This window comes from Brachyistius frenatus, unplaced genomic scaffold, assembly GCF_029030835.1.
Source record: "Brachyistius frenatus isolate BFR_SWC_R1_liver_20210118 unplaced genomic scaffold, ASM2903083v1 Contig_55, whole genome shotgun sequence".
Taxonomy (NCBI): domain Eukaryota; kingdom Metazoa; phylum Chordata; class Actinopteri; family Embiotocidae; genus Brachyistius; species Brachyistius frenatus.
This window is the reverse complement of record NW_027210654.1, coordinates 537,501-554,524: the sequence shown is the minus strand read 5'-3', so window position 1 is coordinate 554,524 and position 17,024 is coordinate 537,501. Positions and strand designations below refer to the sequence as shown.

At 41.2% G+C, this 17,024-nt stretch overlaps 1 protein-coding gene across 3 annotated transcripts in view; it reads right to left on the bottom strand.

The window, feature by feature from the left end:
* The window catches only part of srgap1a (SLIT-ROBO Rho GTPase activating protein 1a), an 86,760-nt gene that overhangs the window by 32,415 nt on the left and 37,321 nt on the right, over nt 1–17,024 (bottom strand). For all 3 annotated transcript variants that reach the window (XM_069705277.1, XM_069705278.1, XM_069705279.1), the window contains exons 3-8: nt 16,481–16,643; nt 10,167–10,229; nt 6,679–6,858; nt 5,813–5,941; nt 3,803–4,024; nt 3,105–3,206 (exon numbers count right to left, since the gene is read on the bottom strand). In XM_069705277.1, coding sequence (XP_069561378.1) covers nt 3,105–3,206; nt 3,803–4,024; nt 5,813–5,941; nt 6,679–6,858; nt 10,167–10,229; nt 16,481–16,643 — 859 coding nt within the window. The remainder of the gene's footprint in view (nt 1–3,104; nt 3,207–3,802; nt 4,025–5,812; nt 5,942–6,678; nt 6,859–10,166; nt 10,230–16,480; nt 16,644–17,024) is intronic.

The following is a 17,024-nucleotide window of genomic DNA, read 5'->3' as shown; positions in this document are numbered from 1 at the left end:
GTGTGCTGTATTCGGGTGTTTCTTATTGTGTGTGAATGATAAGCATTGTGGAGAGCGGCTGCTTGTCAGGTGTGTGGCCCTGCGTGGCCCTGCCCTGTGTTTGCAACTGTAGTTACTGCAACTCAACTGCAGCTTGATGCATACATTAGATGCAGTCAGTGCATCTACTGTGTAGTCTGGAGTTAACAGGTGTTGTTGGTTTATGGTTGGATTGATTGATTGATTGATTGATTGATTCTTTCTTTCTCTCTTTCTTTCAGAGACAAATGAGATTTAAATGGCCAGATTAGGAAGTCTGAAAAAAGAAGCGACAGCCCACACTGACTGACTGAAGAGCTGAGACGAATGATGTCCTTTGAGAAAAGACGTTTAATGACAAAAATGAAATTGCAATTTCTGCACTGAGGCACCTTGTGGGGGTTGTGTTAACCCCAACATAACGAGGAAAGTGAAATCCACAGTCCTCCCTCCATGTCGCACACCACCTACCCACTGATGCAGAGTGAATTATTCAGCAATGTTTTCTTTCAGCATTTCACGGGAGTCAAAGAGGTTCGAGGAAGCAGCTGTACTTCTATTAAGAACTGCCCTGTGGGTTTTTCCTGTCCAGATAAAGACAGACTCGCTTTCTCTCTTGTACATTTGACAGTCAAGCTTGTAGGTCGCCCCAGACTGCTTTGAAAGTTCATTTTTCAAGGATGTATCTGGCACGCCACAGCCAGGAAGAGAGGCCATCTGGTGATCCTAACATGAGGCAGCAGCGCCCTCCAATTCTGACCCACCAGGACATCCGCTTCAGCAAGGCAGGCGGACGAGGACATGAAGCGACCAGGGGTTGTCAGCTCACACCACACACACACACACACACACACACACACACACACACACACACACACACACACACACACACACACACACACACACACACACACACACACACACACACACACACACACACACACGCACGCACATGCACGGCTGCGTGTGTATGTGCCCAGTTGCAGAAATACTGTACTTACTGCAGGCAATGTGAACTGTGATGACACCAGCAGGACCCAGACCAGGCTGGATACACAATGATAAACAACATATTCTCAGGCCCAATGACAACAATGCTACAACTCAGGACCATTTTCATTATAGATTTACTGATATTTTCTTTCCATTGGTTAAAAAAAATAAAATAAATCCCTTTCCAATTTCTGAGTCCAAGTTAAATATTTCTAAATGTCTTCTTTAATCTGACAAAACCCAAAGATGTAAAGTTTATTAATTTTACAATGACATAAAACACAGAAAAGCAGAACATCCTCCTGTTTGGGAAGCTGGTAACAGTGTTTTTATACTATTTTTAAGTTATTATACTTAAGATTTTCATAAAATTGAATTCCATTTTTATATTTTACAGATGAATTTTAAAAAAAATTGGTGAACCCATCTGATATATATCCATTCAGTAAGTACTGCTCAACATAAAAGTTTTTACTCTTGGTCCATCATTCAGATTATCTGCACACGCACAAGGGAAGTAAGTACAAAATATATAATTGAGCATTACTGTTAATGATATCTCATTGAAATCGGTAATTGTTCTTCTACAGCTCTATCAAAGCTGTATTAAACTGAATCAAATAGAGCCGCGGCTTCCCATAAAAACATTTGACTGGTGAGACACGTAAATACATAAAGACATACTGTATTTGTCACTGAGGTTTTTACTGACAGCTACTAAAGTCATAATCAAAAAAAGCCTCAACAAAACAAGCTTGGTAATTTTCTCCATGTCTCCGGCAGCAGTTTTAAATACTGTAGGGAATAATTGAACAAGGAACCAGCCAAAGCTACCTGTCACTGTGGATGAAAAGTGAACCCCTCCAACTGTAACACCTCTTATTCATTGGTCATATTCTTTCTCCAAAGACCATATATTTGTCATTTTGCCTTTATTCAATAGAAGCAGTACAGACAGACAAGACATGTAGAGGAAACAGAGCAGGGGAATGACATGAAGAGAAGGTCCGTCCAGCCTGGAATCAAACTGGCTGCTTGTGGTATTTGCGTCCATGTGGTGTGCGTGCCCTAAACACTCAGCTATCAGGCCATTCCCCCCTTTGGTTGTATTTCTTTTCAAGGCTGTTTGCTGTCACTAGAATTTAGGATCATGTACTGTACTGCACTTACTGTTACCACCAATGTTTAAGACTGTTAACTTTAAACAAATATTCAACTTTCAATGTATTATTTAACACACTGAAATAAGCTCTGAATACCGCTGTATGCTATATCCATTCCTGTCCATTTCTGAAGATGTATCTCACTAAAGATTTAACGAGGTGATCAAAAGGAATATAAGCTTTCACTGAATGTTGAGGGAGTTGAGTGACATGCTCCTGTGTGTCTTTGTAGAAGGATAAAAGAAGATAAAGTGCGCTGATGTGTTCGGGGGAGAGAAACAGAGAAAGGCAGTGAAAGCTCACAGAGGGGAAGCAGGTCAGACGAGCTACAGAAGCCAGCCTGATGGACGCGATTGCACTCTGTGAACCAGCAGACATCGCAGCCTTTCAGCCCTTTGTGCCGTAAAAAAAAAAAAAGAAAAGTCGAGCTTGCCGCAGACACATTAAAAGAATATAGCTGGATAACCAAAGATGCACCTCTAATGTCAAAAAAAAAAAAAAAAAAAAAAAAAAAAAGAGCAGCGCGGGATGGGTTTTTGCAAATAAAAGAAAGACAGTGAATTCTACCGGTGGGAGCAAAAATGGAGGCATCAGAGAGGGTTTGATGGCTACCTGCAGGGCATACAAGAGAGGAAAATACCTAGTGTGTATGTGTATATGCAACAAAAACTTCTTCAGAGATCATCACCAACTATATCTGACTCACCTTGGATGACTTCTGGCTAAAGTTAACTTTCTGCAGTCGCTTTAATTCTCTGCAACTGTCAGCGTCTCACAACCGACAAAGAGCAGCATAACAAAACTCCCAAATCTCTGGCAAATGACAAAACTGGAGTCGAAGAGACATGTTTGACAAATCTAAATCCCGCTGCACCACAAATACCAGGATCGTGATTTGATTTGATTTTTGTTTTGGTGGCACTATGTTACCTCTTCGTTTTCGATCTTCAGGGTAGTCAGGCGAGATTGCAGCTGCTGGAACCTCAGGATGAGCTCCCCATTCACTGGTGGCTGCACAGAGATCTGACACACCTGGAAAAAAAAAGAGAAAACATTCTGTTGTTCACCAAGAACATTACATTTCAATCTATTATAGGAAACAAGGTCACATAAGCTCTGGTTTAAACAGGACGCAGGCATCCAAATTCTTCTCCGATTGCAGAGCAAACCACAGTGACTTCTGCCAAATGCACGCAGACAGTCACATAACAACAGCTAGTGGATAGACGTGATATCAGCGGAGTGCCAGCCAAACAGTAAAACTCTGAACACATGTTGAGCTACATGGCTGCAGGGGCAGGAACAACACATGATTTGTCAGTTTCAATGCCCCACAAAACCTAATCCGGCAGCCCAGACGCAGTAAAAAGCTACACTTAAGCCACTGAATATCAGACCTCATTAAATGTGAGACATTTTAATAATAAACTCCAAATTCCCTCGATGTTCGGTATATCTGCACGTGAGCAAATACACTGAAGAACATTTTTAACTGATGTTTTCTGTTTTTATTTGTTCAATTCTTGCTATTTTTTAGCATCAATGCAAATAAACAATCAACCAATTTACGTATAAACTGTATTAAAACTGCACAAATATGATCATGACATCACTACTGCAGTGCATACTTCGTCTCCCATGTGAGGCTGGAACTCAAATTTTGCCGGGGGGCAGAAGGCCGTGGGGTACATCTCCATGAACCTCTGTCGGTCACTACGTGGGTCCAGACTGTCCACTGCGTTTTCGATGATGTCAAGACCCTCGTGGCGAGACGTCTCCAGGTTGTATTCCGCTGACAGGTAGGTCCGCAGGGCCCGATTCAGACTGGCATGGTACCCCAAATCACAGCACTTGGATAGAGAAAAAGAGCATCAATGTCAGATGGATCTAACTGATTATGGAAAATCAGACAAATTAGTGGTTATAATATAAAATAATGAACTTTTTTCAGCACCTGGGGCAGTCTAGTGATGGGTCGGAAAACTAAAGACTATTTTCAAGATGCTTAAGCTTTGCTCCACTGTCTGGCTTAAAAAAAATTATCAACAGAATAGCCGAATAATTTTCTGCCAACTGTATTGTTTCAGCGATACACTGCACAACAACTGCATCCAAGCTAGTAATGATTTCTGACGCTGTGTAATGTTGATTTTTTTTTTTTTTGAAGAGTATATATGCAAGCACAGCCACAAAGCAAAACATCAATATGATAAAGTCAAAAACAAATCACTTATTTCTTAGAATGAATTTAAACTCTATTTGGTCCAGCATATGGTAAAAAAAAAAAAATAAATAACAGCTTTATCTTTAAATAAAACAGATTTCCATTCCAGCTCTTTCTGAGCCGGCAGTATTGCCTCTGCGTTGCACCACTTGAATCTTACCTCCAGGATCTAATGCTTGATTTTTAACAACGAGAACCTTGGTCAAGGTCTATCCTGGGGAGACACACAAGCCCCAGGCAAATACAAACACAAGCACATCCACACATCAACTAACCCCAAATGGCCTGAATGATCGACAAACACAATGCCACTACCAGTCTGCTTGTACACCCTGTTTTCGACAATAAAAAGTCTCTTCATCAATAAACAAATGTGTGTGATCCTGCAAATACAGCTCACGCAGAGTGCATCGCGCGCGCGCGCACACACACACACACACACACACACACACACACACACACACACACACACACACACACACACACACACACACACCCTGGTGAGATGTGAAGGCTTGCGAGCAAAGCGGGAAGAGGGGTAATTTCAGCGCACAGCATGATGCTGAATAGAGGTTGCATTTCTCTCGCTCCTTCAGTCCTGTCTGGAATATAAAAAACGAAACAAACACTTGCTAAAAACCCAGCCTTCTCCCGTTACCTTAGAAACGCCACAGAGAGTGGTGCAGTAGGTTTACTTCTCTAAAAAAATTATAAGAACCCAGGTGAGCCATACTATAAATAAGTCATGTTTATCAGTTTGAGAGAAAAAGCTCAAATAAAGCAGTCTGCTTGTAAGGTCGAGAAAACATGAATGCTGTTGCAAATAAAAATGATGAACCACGACTGGAAATTACAAAGAAAGTAGGTTCAGGGTCAGGGCCGCTCTTCGAATGTCGGAAAAAGAAATTGAAATCTGTGACGCAATGTCAGAAAAACACTGTAACTAAATATAATAAGTGGTATTTTAATAACGACACAGAGAATGGAAGGAGGAAAGAATGGCTTTCATCACAAAAGTTAATAAGCTACTTTAATTCTGTCCCGCACTGTAATTTCCATCCCACAGTCTGGTGTCCGAAAATCCCTTTTATATTAGGCCCAGCTGCTAAAGTCATCAGTCTCTTCGCTGATTATTATTTTAAATCTCCTCTAAAGGTCAGTGAAAACACCCCCTGAACTGTAATTGGTCTTCTGGATGAAGAGCATAAAGAAACATAGTAAAAAAAAATTACAAAAAAAAAAAAAAATCGACTTTAGAAGGGAGAAAAAGTCCATGAAAAGATGACTCCAAAGAAAGTGTGTGTTCTGCTTATGTAAGACCGTCTTCTGCAAAAACTTTTCCTAGTTTCACTGGAGGCAAACGAGCCGGAGCTGAAGATGAAGTTGTGACAGAATCGTGTGGTTTCATACTTACATCAATTAAGTCCGACAAGTCATGGATGTAGTATTTGAATACGGATGAGTTTGTCGCCTCCAGTGTCAGCAGGTACTCGTTCCGCGCTTTGATCGACTTCAGCTTGTTCTCCGAGTACTTGGCTTGACGCTGATGAGAGAATTAGAGGCGAGAATGAGAAACAGGCAACAACAGAGCGAGCGAGGCAGGGTGAATTTAATGAGTGGAGAAATTGCCTTTTGACAAGTGATTGTGCTTTTATGTCTCTGCACGCATAGCGGATTACTGGCGAAACAACATTTTCAATGAACACTGGAGGAGAAATAAGTTAAATTCTGTTATAAATAGCAAAACGAGGAACAAGAGCAGAAAAAGAAAATGCTAAACTAAAAACAGCCTGTGACTGAACCTCAGTCTGAGTCTTTAAACTTACACTTCATCCCTTCCAGACAAACATGAGGCTGTTAGTTAGTCACCATCCACTGACCACTGGGCTCTGACTCACACACTTCCTAACCATCCATATCTTAATACTTCCCAAATGCATTCCTGGAAATAAGAAAAAAAAAAAAAAAAAAAAACAGTTCATTTCTCTGGACTTTAATCATTTGCCACAGATTTAACAGACAACAGACCTCCTCTGAGAATTCAAAGCCTGTGTCAATGCTTACTGTGTGTTTTTCGTTACTCAGGTCAGGAAGACTTCAGATAAATTAAAAAAAAACGTGTGGATGTGAGAACGCTTAAAATCCTGAACAGAAGTTTTGTTGTGTCAGACTAACGATGCCTAGTAGAGAAGTGAACGGTGTGACTCCTTTTTGGCTTAAACGCAACTGTCACGAATTGGATCAAAATGTTCCGTGGTTGTGAACCGCTGGCATTTTTACCTTCTCTTTCATCTTCTCGATCTTCTTCACAGAGCTGCGCCTCTGGTATTTGTCCTCCATTCGGATGCTGAACACAGGCTCGCCCCTGCCGATCTGCTTCTCCTCTTGCTTCTCTGCCTCCTTCAGCTTGCTCTCGGCGCTGATGCTCTCTGAGTGGTACATGTGGTAGGTCTTCATCACCTGGAGAAACAAAATTTACCCTGAGATGAAAAGAATCTCAATTGCCTGTTTGTCATTATTTCATATTCAAGACCTGAAATAAATGGCAACAAGCTGAAACTGTTCCGTCTTTGTAAAGAAATGTTGAGTGTCGGGTCAGTTTCTGAGGGGCCCAAGCTCAGAATAATCAATCTCCATCCTCGTAGCTGACCTTTTATAAACCACGACGAAGGCTTCCATCCTCTGAACCGCTCATTCATCACATATCGATTCAACTCATCTCAAAGCAGGCCGCTCGGCTCACCCTAAACCACAAACCAGAGACAGATTCTCTCCATCCTTTTTTATCTTTCATATGACCGCAACAACCACCAAGCACTGCAGCTAAATGCAACATGCTGCCTTCACTGTTTGAAGAAAAAATAAAATAAAATACACTCAGGAAGTAGTCGTTTTTTGCCCTCTAAAGTTGACTGCTCCTTTTAGGCTTTGAGTGACATTACACAAACATTTTTATTAAGAAGGCCTTAAACTTCTCCTTCTTTTTTATTTATTTTATTTTAAATGCCCAAGTCATTTAAGCTGTAATGGATAATAAGATGAACCTGTTTGCCCTTGTGCCATAAACTGTAACGATTTAATACAAGGGAAATCCATTACCTTGATAGTGAACTGTGGATTTGAGCTACTTCCTAAAGTTTGAGTCATCATCCGCAGATGGGGGAGTGTGCGTGTTACTCATACTACTTCCTGGGATCCATTAGGCAATGACTCAGCTACAAATAGCAGGTAAACCACGAAATACATGCAATGCAAGACAGCTGAGGGATGTTAAAAGTCTTCCACAGAAGACAAACAGACGATCTAGGGCAGATTCATTTGCTAACATGGAGTTACAGCCACTGACCATCACAGATGCATGAAAATGAAGAATTTAGAGGCAGAAAGAGGAGGAGATAGATTAGGAGAAGATGAAGAGGAAATGAGATGAGAAAAATCAGAAGACACGAGAGAAGAGAAGACACGAGAGAAGAGAAGACAGAAGGAAATAAGAGAAGACTAGCAGAAATGAAAGGAGATGATCCGGGAAAAAAAAAGGAGTCGAGATGAGAGGAGGAAAGGAGGAAATACGAACGGAAATCAGAGGAGAGAAGAAATGTTTGTAACCTCAGAAAACGTGTCGAAAAATCTGCAGAAATGCTCATTTTTGTTTGTTTGGTTTAAAATAAATTCAAAAGAATCATCTTTAAGCAGGTGTTACTTTTCATCAAACTTTTTATGACATAGATTTGGTCCACTGTGAAGCTAAATGGGCCTTGGTTCGTGGCAGTTGTCCAAATGTACTGAACTGAGTACAAGGGCAGAAATAAATTCTAACTCCTGGGACAAGGCAGCAATATGGAGCACCAGTGGTTTAACCTGGAATGAACCAACTCCAGCAAAATTACAGCTCCACAGCCCGTATATGAAATACACTTGTCTGCACAAAACCTCAACTTCAGTGCAAAGAGAGACTCACCCATCTCAAAATCTAAACATCGGGAGTTATTTCTGTACAAGTGGAACAACAGAGCAAAGGCCTGATTTGTCTGGAGCCCTTCGCCTTTGGTGGGGTTTGGTTTAACTGGAACCAGTTTAGTGATGGCTGACTGACCTTGGGCCTTGTACTCCTCACTTACTGGTCTGGAGTCTGCCACTGCTGTGTTTACTTTACTGCTCTTTTTAGAGGGACATATTTAGAGACAGACCAGACCTGTTATTTCATTGGCGGACGCTGACGTTGGGACCGCGGCTGTCTGATGCAATGGCTACCCAGTGTGTGCATATGCATGTCAGTGAGTGTGAATCTGTGTGTACTACCACCGGGGCTAAACCAAGTCAAATCTGGAGTGAGGACAGCGGTGAGAGTGACACACATTGAGTTTGGAGTAACACGTTGTCGTGTTTGGAGGCACGGACTGGAAGTGTAACCTCTGTTGTCCTTTGTACAGAGTAACTGGAGACTCTAGAAGCAAAGTGACAGCCTTCTCTTGGGGAATGCACAACAACTGCCTTCACTTGTATCTCCATCAGTGTACATCCCAAGTTACCAATGGCGATCAATGGGGAAGGTATTGAGAGGCATGGCATGATTAACTACAGAGTCAGTTCGACTTGTTCCTTTAATACTTTTACTTTAGAGGTCAGTTGTTCTGAAATCAATTCAATTCAATTTGATGTTTGTAGCGGCAAATCACAACACAAAGTTATTTCATGGCACTTAACACAGTAACGTTCTTATGACAGAACTTTACAACATTATACAGAAGAACCCAACAATTCAACAATTCCCACGTAAGCTAGGAGGGAAAAACTCCCCTTTAAGGGAGAAAAAACGCCAACAGAGGGAAGGAAAACTCCCTTTTAACAGGAAGAAACCTCAGACAGAACCAGGCTCAAAGGTGGGCGGTCATCACACATGTGTAAAGCATTAATCGTGCGCTCACAGGGCTGGTTGTGTTAGTTAAAGTAGTGGAATTAGCTATTGATTCACACTATAAGTACATGCAGCAACAAGGTCAGAGCTACAGACAGCTACTTAGAGCAAAGACATCGAACATTGTAGTTAAAATGTCCTTTATAGGAACAGCAGTGCAGATTGGCCGCCTGCTTGATGCAGAAGTTTGATGGTCTGGTGAAATGTTACCAAGGCTTCTAGAGAATTTAACCCCCTGGTTCAAAGGTCTGCAGCCACATCTTCTTAAAATATATATGCAGCATGCCTCCATAAGCCAGCGGTCTTAGGCACATACCATGTAATCACAATGAGCCTAATTCTGACTGGAGGATAATGTCTCTTTCACCTTTCCCTGGCTGCCTACAGTATTTGTGTCTGTTGTCAGCTATTGAGTAAAAGCAACAAGAAGAAATAACACCAAACAAAGGAAAAATCTATACAGCAAGTAACTATTTGGCTCCAACCTCCCAGTGTGGCTTTGCGTGAGCTTGTTTTTAAGAGCAAGAAAACACAACTGAAGAGAGCCATTAAAAACAGAGTATGAACTCTAATGAGCTAAAGCAAACATGAAGGATGATACTTCACAGCTTTCAATAGCTGGTTCATCAGGGTTAAGAGGGGCTTGTTTTATGCTTCTGTGCGGTAAAAGAAACTTTTCCTGCAGTCTGAGCAATCACTTTGATGGTAGTGTATTTGCTTGCATGTTGAAAATAGGATCCCTCAGATATCTCTGAGTTGCAGAGTTAAAGATGTCAAGCTGTGCTATGAACAAGTCTCAACCACAGTCGAGATGAATGTACTCAGTGGAAAAAAGGCAGTCGATGCTACTTACTGTGTATAGCTCATTTAGGACTTTCATCAAGTCTTCCTGCAGCTGAAAGGCTATTTCCTTGCTCTGAAAAAGAAACACAAGGAAAAACAATGAGAAAAAGACAGAAAATTCCTTTTATGACACAAGAAATACATGAAACATTTTTGAAAACGTTTACAGCCAACACAGCGGCATCACTTTGTCAATACTGTCCAATGTTCAATCTCCATTGTAAACACTGCGGGAACCACTTTTAATAAGCTGCAACTTGACAAGTCTGCTCAGCAAATGCACATTGTTTGCTGTGCGTTAGGTTTTACATAAATGAACAAACATAGACCTGAGACAACGCTGTGGTTTGAATGGTACACACACGCAGAACAGAACAGTGCATTTATCATCCTCTGTCAAATGCGGGGTGTCTGTGTGAAAGTGGTATCAATGTCATGATCGCTCTTCCACTTAAATCGTCAAGCACGGCTTGAGTTTCGCGGCCCACATGCTCAACACATTAGCTGCCTTCCACGACTGAATGTAAAAGATTTCTTCCAAATATGTTAACTCAATCAGCCGTGCCACAAGGCTGACTCCGTAATACTATCACACACACGCCCACATTAATGCATCTCACGGTTGTGGGATACAGTTTAACAGTGCTGGCGTGATGGATTTAGATTGGCTTTTTCTATTCATTTGACAGAGGAGCTTCCATATTTCCTTCACCCTGACTCATATACTGTATCACATGTTTATGATATTATGAGTCATGACAATGAATTTTTGATCTCTCCACCTTACTCGATACCACGCGCTGCTACCTGGATGATGTTACAGCTTTGGCCCGCACGCCAGGTCTTTCTCTAACCCAATTATCCTCAGACAAATCTCATTCTGGGAGCCTCTTCCAGCAAAAAGCTGTATGAGGGCTCTGAGAGGGCATCAAGCCACCTACTGTAGTGGGATAGAGTTGTGATTTACTTCTGATCAAGAAATGGAGTGCACTGCAGATTTTTTTTAAAGATGGTCAAATATAAACTTTAGTTACAGGCACAGTTGCTGTCAGTCATTATTAAAGGTAGCCTGTGCATTGTCTGACCTGTAGTAGTGTTATGGAGGGATGATTTTATGAATTGGTCTCTGTTTTGTTGAGCCCCTTTTCCACTGCCGGTACCAGCTCGGTTCGGCTCTCCTCGCTTTTTTTGGTTTGTATTGGGGGAAATTTGTGGATAGTAACTGGTAATGTTTTTCACCAACGTCGAAGTTCAGAGCGAGCTGAGCCGATATTGAAATGCGATGTGAAAACAGAGACATCTGATTGGTCAGAGAGAAGCATCAGCCGCAAAGGGACATAACAATAACGTAACGCAATATTGTGAAAACCTGTGTACAAAAACAATCTCTCACTCGTGTTCATCACAGGTTGCTGCACGAGGTCCAAGGATGCAAATAGCCAGTAAAGAGGATTACACTCTCAGTTTACGGCAGGCTGGTGTCTGAAATTAGAATGCCCTGCTGTGTGACCTGGCCGATCACTAACACCTACCTAACCACCACCCGGTCAGGCCGTTCGCTGATTTGTAGCTCTTCTTCAATCAGGGTGACTAACAGTACATAAGCTGGATAAGAAGAACTTACAAACACCAAACTTGGCAAGAAGTAACCTCAGGCTTGTTTGAGAAAGGAGGATAGATAAAGGAGTTATCAAACACTCTTCTAGGTGAATAACAGGATGATCTGGTCTTCGAGTTTATCGTTACCAAATACAAACCTATTAAAAAAATAAATTCTTGCCCATCACAAAGATCAAAAAGACACAGGCCTGCTCCTGTGGGAAAATCCATTAGCTACGGGCAATTCAGTGGACAGAACCTTTGACTATCTGTCAGCTCTAACACACATCAGCTCTTCCCCATTGAGAAGGCTGGGAAGTGATCCAGAGCTCAATGAAAAGCCTTCTCAGGGATCACATGAGCTCTGTGTGTGTGTGTGTGTGTGTGTGTGTGTGTGTGTGTGTGTGTGTGTGTGTGTGTGTGTGTGTGTGTGTGTGTGTGTGTGTGTGTGTGTGTGTGTGTGTGTGTGTGTGTGTGTGTGTGTGTGTGTGTGTGTGAGTGAGTGAGAGAGAGAGAGAGAGAGAGAGAGAGAGAGATGTAAAAACAAAGGGGCCTTAAATTCAAGATATGTTTAGAGGCTTTTTATGACCTCATGTAAGCTACACATGACAGTCGTTTGAACTCTGAAATAATCTCACCTTTCAAATTGTGGTAAAATGTAACGCGTATGCTGTACACATCACATAACAAGCAATAACTTGTTTGCCAAAAAGCTGTGTTGTGTAACCGCTGTCGTTGATTTGATTTGTACAACTTATCCCTTTCATTTTAAAAGGAATCTCAGTTGGGGGGGGGGGGGTATTCCAATTTAGTTTACTTCATTAAAAGGATCCTCCAAATGGGTTTCCCCTTTTAAGTTCATACCATCCGAATTCCAACCACATTAGAAAGATGAAACAACCCCAGAGAGGAGAAACCAAGACAGCCTTTAGGGAGTGGTGGGTTTCATATTGCCACTGACATTAATCATGGAGTAAAAATGGCAGTTGTGTACCCTGCAGGGCCTGTGTGTGTTAATGTGTGTGTGCTGGGGGGACTCAGCATAGTTCAGTGTGTCTTGTACTGCAACACAGACTTTGACCAAATGACATAGTTCTGTAATCCTTTTATTTAAGTGTGAAAGGAATAGTGTAACATTTTTGGAAATACAATTACTGGTTTACATGGGTAGTATGGTAAAGCATAGAGACTGGAACCAGAGTGAAACAGCTGTCATGACAACAGTGACAATCAAGCCTTTAACCTTGTTAATATGTCAATGTGGTGTATTTATATGTTACATGACATATAATGAACCAAATAAGCAGTCAACATCATGGCTGAGCATTTCCATTTTGGAAATGTAGTGACAATTGGGCAGTCTCAAAATGACAGTTTCAGACAGCCAGGATTTCATACATCACATACCTAAGGAGCCAATCACAACAACCTGGGGGTGTGGCTTTTGATAGATTTTTTTTTCTTGGAAAAACTTTTGACTATGGGATTTTGATGAAAGGAGATGTGTTTTTAGAGATTTAATCTATCCTCAGGAGGGATGATGTACGATATTTATTTGTTCGTTTAACCCAGAAACCAAGAAGAAAATGAAAATGTGTGGTTTTGGGGTGACTTATGTGTTTAAGTTTAAACGGTGAATCCATCTCTGGATATAACACAGGTTGCCAAGTAAGGTCAATCAGCAGAGATTTTCCTACAAAAAGGCCCTATGGTACCAAACTTGGCAACCATAATGTGATAAAAAAATTAAAAATAATTAAAAAAAGGAGATTGTGCATGTTCACTGCACCCTGGTTGTTGTTTTTTAGCCCAAAAATAATATCACAAAACTCCCCAAAAAAACCACAGGCTTTTCATATTTTTGTTTGTGTACATGTTGAACAAACAAGTTAGTTAATAAGTGTTTTAGGTCTTAGTGGACATATTTTTTACTTTTGAGGTGGCTAGGCAGGCCTTTCATACTGGGGCATTTTTTGCTGCTGGAAAAGTTCAAAACTGCCTCAAGCTTTGGGAAAAACCACCTTGTATCTGCCGCCACACAATGTGACTTTCATAAATAAAACAGAGCAGAGAAAAACAAAGAGCCAGTTGTATGAATAATGAAAACTCAATACATGTAAGTAGATAAGATGTGTCCAAGCATAAAGAAAGAAAGAGGTCCACTACTCGACTTTTGTATTCAAACAAAAACAAACAAAATGGGGTGTTTCTGGAGGAATTTTTGTCCACATGCTGCTCTGAAAAAATGACCACAACGCAGCGCTGAAGAAAAAAAATGCCCAAGCGAAATGGCAAACAGGTCAACCTGAGGATGTTGATGAAGAAGGGGCTTCTCTGGGGTCAGCATGAAACCGGAACACAAAAGGAAATAAAAGCACAAGTCTTTGATGTGCTGGAAGGATGACAACGGTACAGCTGTCTCCTCGATGCTGTGAGGGAGCCCACGTAACATGGGGGACTTCTCTGTTGTCTCAGCCTCGTTATTGAAGCTCTGCTGAGATCAAAGGCTCGGGGAAGCTTTAATTAGAGGGCGAGCTGTGTTCAGCTCTTCTATGAGCTGCGACCTCCCACCAGGCTGCTGTTTGTCTGCAGAATGTCACCTGGATCCACAAAGAAACTGCTCACTATAAAGGGACTAACCATTTCATCATGTGGTTAGAAGTTGCAGATTCCAGAGCAGTGGTGATGCAGGTGGAGTCATGACAGGACAAGTGTCTGCCAGGGAGATTGTCAGAAGTTTGGCAGAATGCCTTTAGAGTTGTAGTAAAAATGTAAATCAACACTGAAAGTACATATCATTAGGGTCATCATCATAAGTAAGGGGGAAGCAACAAGTCTCTGAAAAACAACAGTTTAACATCTGGCATCATGAGTGGAACTATAGTTCTCTGAACATTATCAAAAGGAAATGACTGCTGTCCCTTCCTGTTTGTGTGCTGGGGGTTCAGGAAAGTATTTAAAGACCAAACCTGCATACAATCAGATGAAACTGCAATCATGAAAAGATGTTAGATAAATAAAAACGCCTCATTTTTACTTTTTGAACATTATGTTAAAGGTTCCATATTTTACACCTTTCTGGTGTTTTATTTGAAGTCTTAATCTCCAGAAGCAGTTATTTTTTTGGTTTTAAGAAGTATAAACCATCTCAATATACTTTTACATTTCCTCTCTGAAGCTTCTCTCTGGATCTCTACCAAAAGCAGGCTTTTTTGTATCTGTGTCTTTAAAGGTACATTATCAATGAACTCTCTTCTGATTGGCTGACTTTTTTCTGAGTGACACAAGCCCAGGCCATCCACAGGTTTTCCTCGGCCTTGTACCTTGCTAGCCTAATGGCAAAATGACTTTTCTTCTAAAGAAAATGTTGGACAGTGGGTGGAGGGCGGACATACGACACAAGCATGAGTTTGTGACATCACAAACTTATGGAAGTCCAAACGGCTCGTCCAGACAGTACACCAACAGTACAGTTGCTGAATACAAGCTTTGAGCATTTCTCTGTGGACTTTCACAGTATATGGCACCTAGACCTGCTTTATAATTTTTTTTAAAAGTACTGGAAATCTGAATTTACTCAAAATAGGACCTTTAAGGGTTTGCAGTAAAGTGGAGCAAGAAAGAGAAGAGACAGAGATAGAAAAAGTGGCTCACACAAAGACACTCCCCTGAAGAAAAGACACTTTGTAATTTAGGTCTGTGGTGAGTTCATGCGACTCCTGCAGCATAGGAGCTCATAATCTCGTAGGGAGTTGTCATCTTTGTGGTGGAGAAGGCAGCGGATTGGTTTTGGTCATGAAGCCATGAGAGACTGAAGGCATACTGATCTGAAACTGTGGTGACCAAGGTTACACTGCATTACTCTCATTCAGAAAACGAAACCACAGGATCCCAACAGAGCTTCATACCATCAAACACAACGCTGAATACAGCCTGCATATATCCTGCATATCATGACACCGTCGTCAAATGAATTAATTAATTAACTGAAAGTGAAAGAGTGTTTATATAACATGAGGGACTGGAGAAACTGCTGCCCAATATGACCGCTAAGAAAAATCTGGATTATGTTAGTGGTGAGTTCAACTGTTTTGTTGATCAAAGAGAAAGTGACATCTGATCTCTGCTAGTAGAGGTCAAACATCAGTACAGTAAAAAAAACAAAAAACAACAACAACAACAGGGAAGGTTATATTAGTCAAAAAGAGACTTCAGGGACATAAAGAGACGAGGAAATGGTGAAACACAGTCTGCTTGGAAATCGTATTAACTAATAAAAGTGAATGTGTGTTAAACATAACGCATATGAGAGAAGAGTGAAATGAGCACAGTGTCAAACGATGAACAATGCCCATATTTATCAAGATTTCCTTCATAATATTTTTTTCGTTGTCAGCTAATTTATGTAAAATGTTACCTTATTTCTTTTCATTGTGTTTAACTTCTTTAGAACTAAACAACCATGTTTTTTTCCTTTCTGACAACAAAGCTCCTGCATTTTTAAAGCATGCAAAAAAAAAAAAATTACCTACTATGATATTTTATATGGTTCTAGTGGTCAAAGCAGAAATCAGAAGAATCGCCGCTCAAATAGGTAAGTGATTTCAGTTGTGGAATACACTTGTCACTATATTATGACCAAATGTGGGTGAGTGTGTGTGTTAGCACTGCCTTTACATTTATTCAGCTGCAGCGTGAACTGGGTAAAGTATTTTGTACCCTCACCTTCTTTAGTAGCCTCGTGGAGTCCTCGCTGATCTGCATGAACCTCATGATGACGTTGTTGAGGTAGATGTCGCTCAGTGTTGCATGGTCCTTACTCTCCCTCCTCACCTGGTTCAGCAGCAGGTACCAACAGTTGACCGGTGACAGCAGGTTCTGGTCTTTCCTGAAGGGACCAGGGGACACAGTCAGTGTGTGTGTGAGAAAAGAGGTTATGAAGAATGTTTTCATGGAGCATTTATGTTAAGTTGAATGCGTGATGCATTAAACAAGAAGAAACAGACTTTGACCCACTCAATAGTTCAGCGGTGTTCTTGAGTTGAGCTAGCGGTCCTGCACAGATACCTGGATGTGCTCATGGTTCGTGTTAGTGCATCTGAACCTTTTCTTGTGTGTCTGTGTCATTTCATTTACATAATATTTGTCATTTTAACTAGGAGATTGCGAGAGTTTCTCGACAAGCAGGATGTTCACAAACACGTCAAGTGCACCGGGGCGCGTTACTAAAAGCAGAAGAGAAATGCCCCATAGGCCTCCCTTGGTGTCA